The 1,182-nt window shown below is 50.3% G+C and overlaps 1 protein-coding gene across 1 annotated transcript; it reads right to left on the bottom strand.

The window, feature by feature from the left end:
* Positions 1-234: 234 nt before the first annotated feature.
* LOC118261275 (olfactory receptor 14C36-like) lies at positions 235-1,182 on the bottom strand. The gene has a single exon (XM_035572035.2). It carries the CDS (start codon positions 1,174-1,176, stop codon positions 235-237), a length of 942 nt encoding a protein of 313 aa, XP_035427928.1. The 5' UTR covers positions 1,177-1,182.

Here is a 1,182-nt window from a genome sequence, read left to right as displayed (position 1 = left end):
GAGATGGGAAGAGACGGCAGCTGAGTGCAGTGAACTTCTGATAACTTCCTTATTGGGTATATCCATGCAGGAAACTGGCATCTCTGGGGAAATGATTAACAAGTAGGAGGATAAGAAATATATTATTTAAATCAGAAACAATATTTCCAGAATATAATAATACAGATGAATATTAACAAAAAATTATCTTACTTTTTTTGAGCAAATATAGGAATTTTGATTTTATGCGTATTATTATATGTAAATATATTGAAGAATTGTGTATTCTAGAACTGTCTTCACTGAATTCCTTAGTTCCCTGTTCCTCATGCTGTAGATGAGGGGGTTCACTGCTGGAGGCACCACCGAGTACAGAACTGCCATCACCAGGTCCAGGGATGGGGAGGAGTCAGAGGGGGGCTTCAGGTAGGCAAACATGCCAGTACTGACAAACAGGGAGACCACGGCCAGGTGCGGGAGGCACGTGGAAAAGGCTTTGTGCCGGCCCTGCTCAGAGGGCATCCTCAGCACTGCCCTGAAGATCTGCACATAGGACAGCACAATGAAAACAAAGCAACCAATACCTAAACAGAAGCTGATTGCAGTAAGCCCAACTTCCCTGAGGTAGGCATCTGAGCAGGAGAGCTTGAGGATCTGGGGGATTTCACAGAAGAACTGGTCCACAGCATTGCCTTGGCAGAGGGGCAGGGAAAATGTAGTGGCCGTGTGCAGGACAGCATTGAGAAAGCCACTGCCCCAGGCAGCTGCTGCCATCTGGGCACAAGCTCTGCTGCCCACGAGGCTCCCGTAGTGCAGGGGCTTGCAGATGGCAACGTAGCGGTCATAGGACATGAGAGTAACAACAGAATATTCTGCTGCTATAAAGAAGAGAAAGAAAAAGACCTGTGCAGCACATCCTTGATAGGAGATGGCATTGGTGTCCCAGAGGGTATTGGCCATGGCTTTGGGCAGAGTGGTGGAGATGGATCCCAGGTCGAGGAGGGCGAGGTTGAGGAGGAAGATGTCCATGGGGGTGTGGAGGTGGTGGTGGCAGGCTACGGCGGTGAGGATGAGGCCGTTGCCCACGAGGGCAGCCAGGTAGATGCCCAGGAAGAGCCCGAAGTGCAGGAGCTGCAGCTCCCGCGTGTCTGCTAATGGCAGCAGGAGGAACTCGCTCACAGAGCTGCTGTTGGGCATTTCCTG

The sequence above is a fragment of the Cygnus atratus genome, chromosome 31 (genome assembly GCF_013377495.2).
Source record: "Cygnus atratus isolate AKBS03 ecotype Queensland, Australia chromosome 31, CAtr_DNAZoo_HiC_assembly, whole genome shotgun sequence".
In the NCBI taxonomy this organism is placed as follows: domain Eukaryota; kingdom Metazoa; phylum Chordata; class Aves; order Anseriformes; family Anatidae; genus Cygnus; species Cygnus atratus.
The sequence above is the reverse complement of the archived record's forward strand: the minus strand, read 5'-3'. Positions and strand labels throughout refer to the sequence as shown.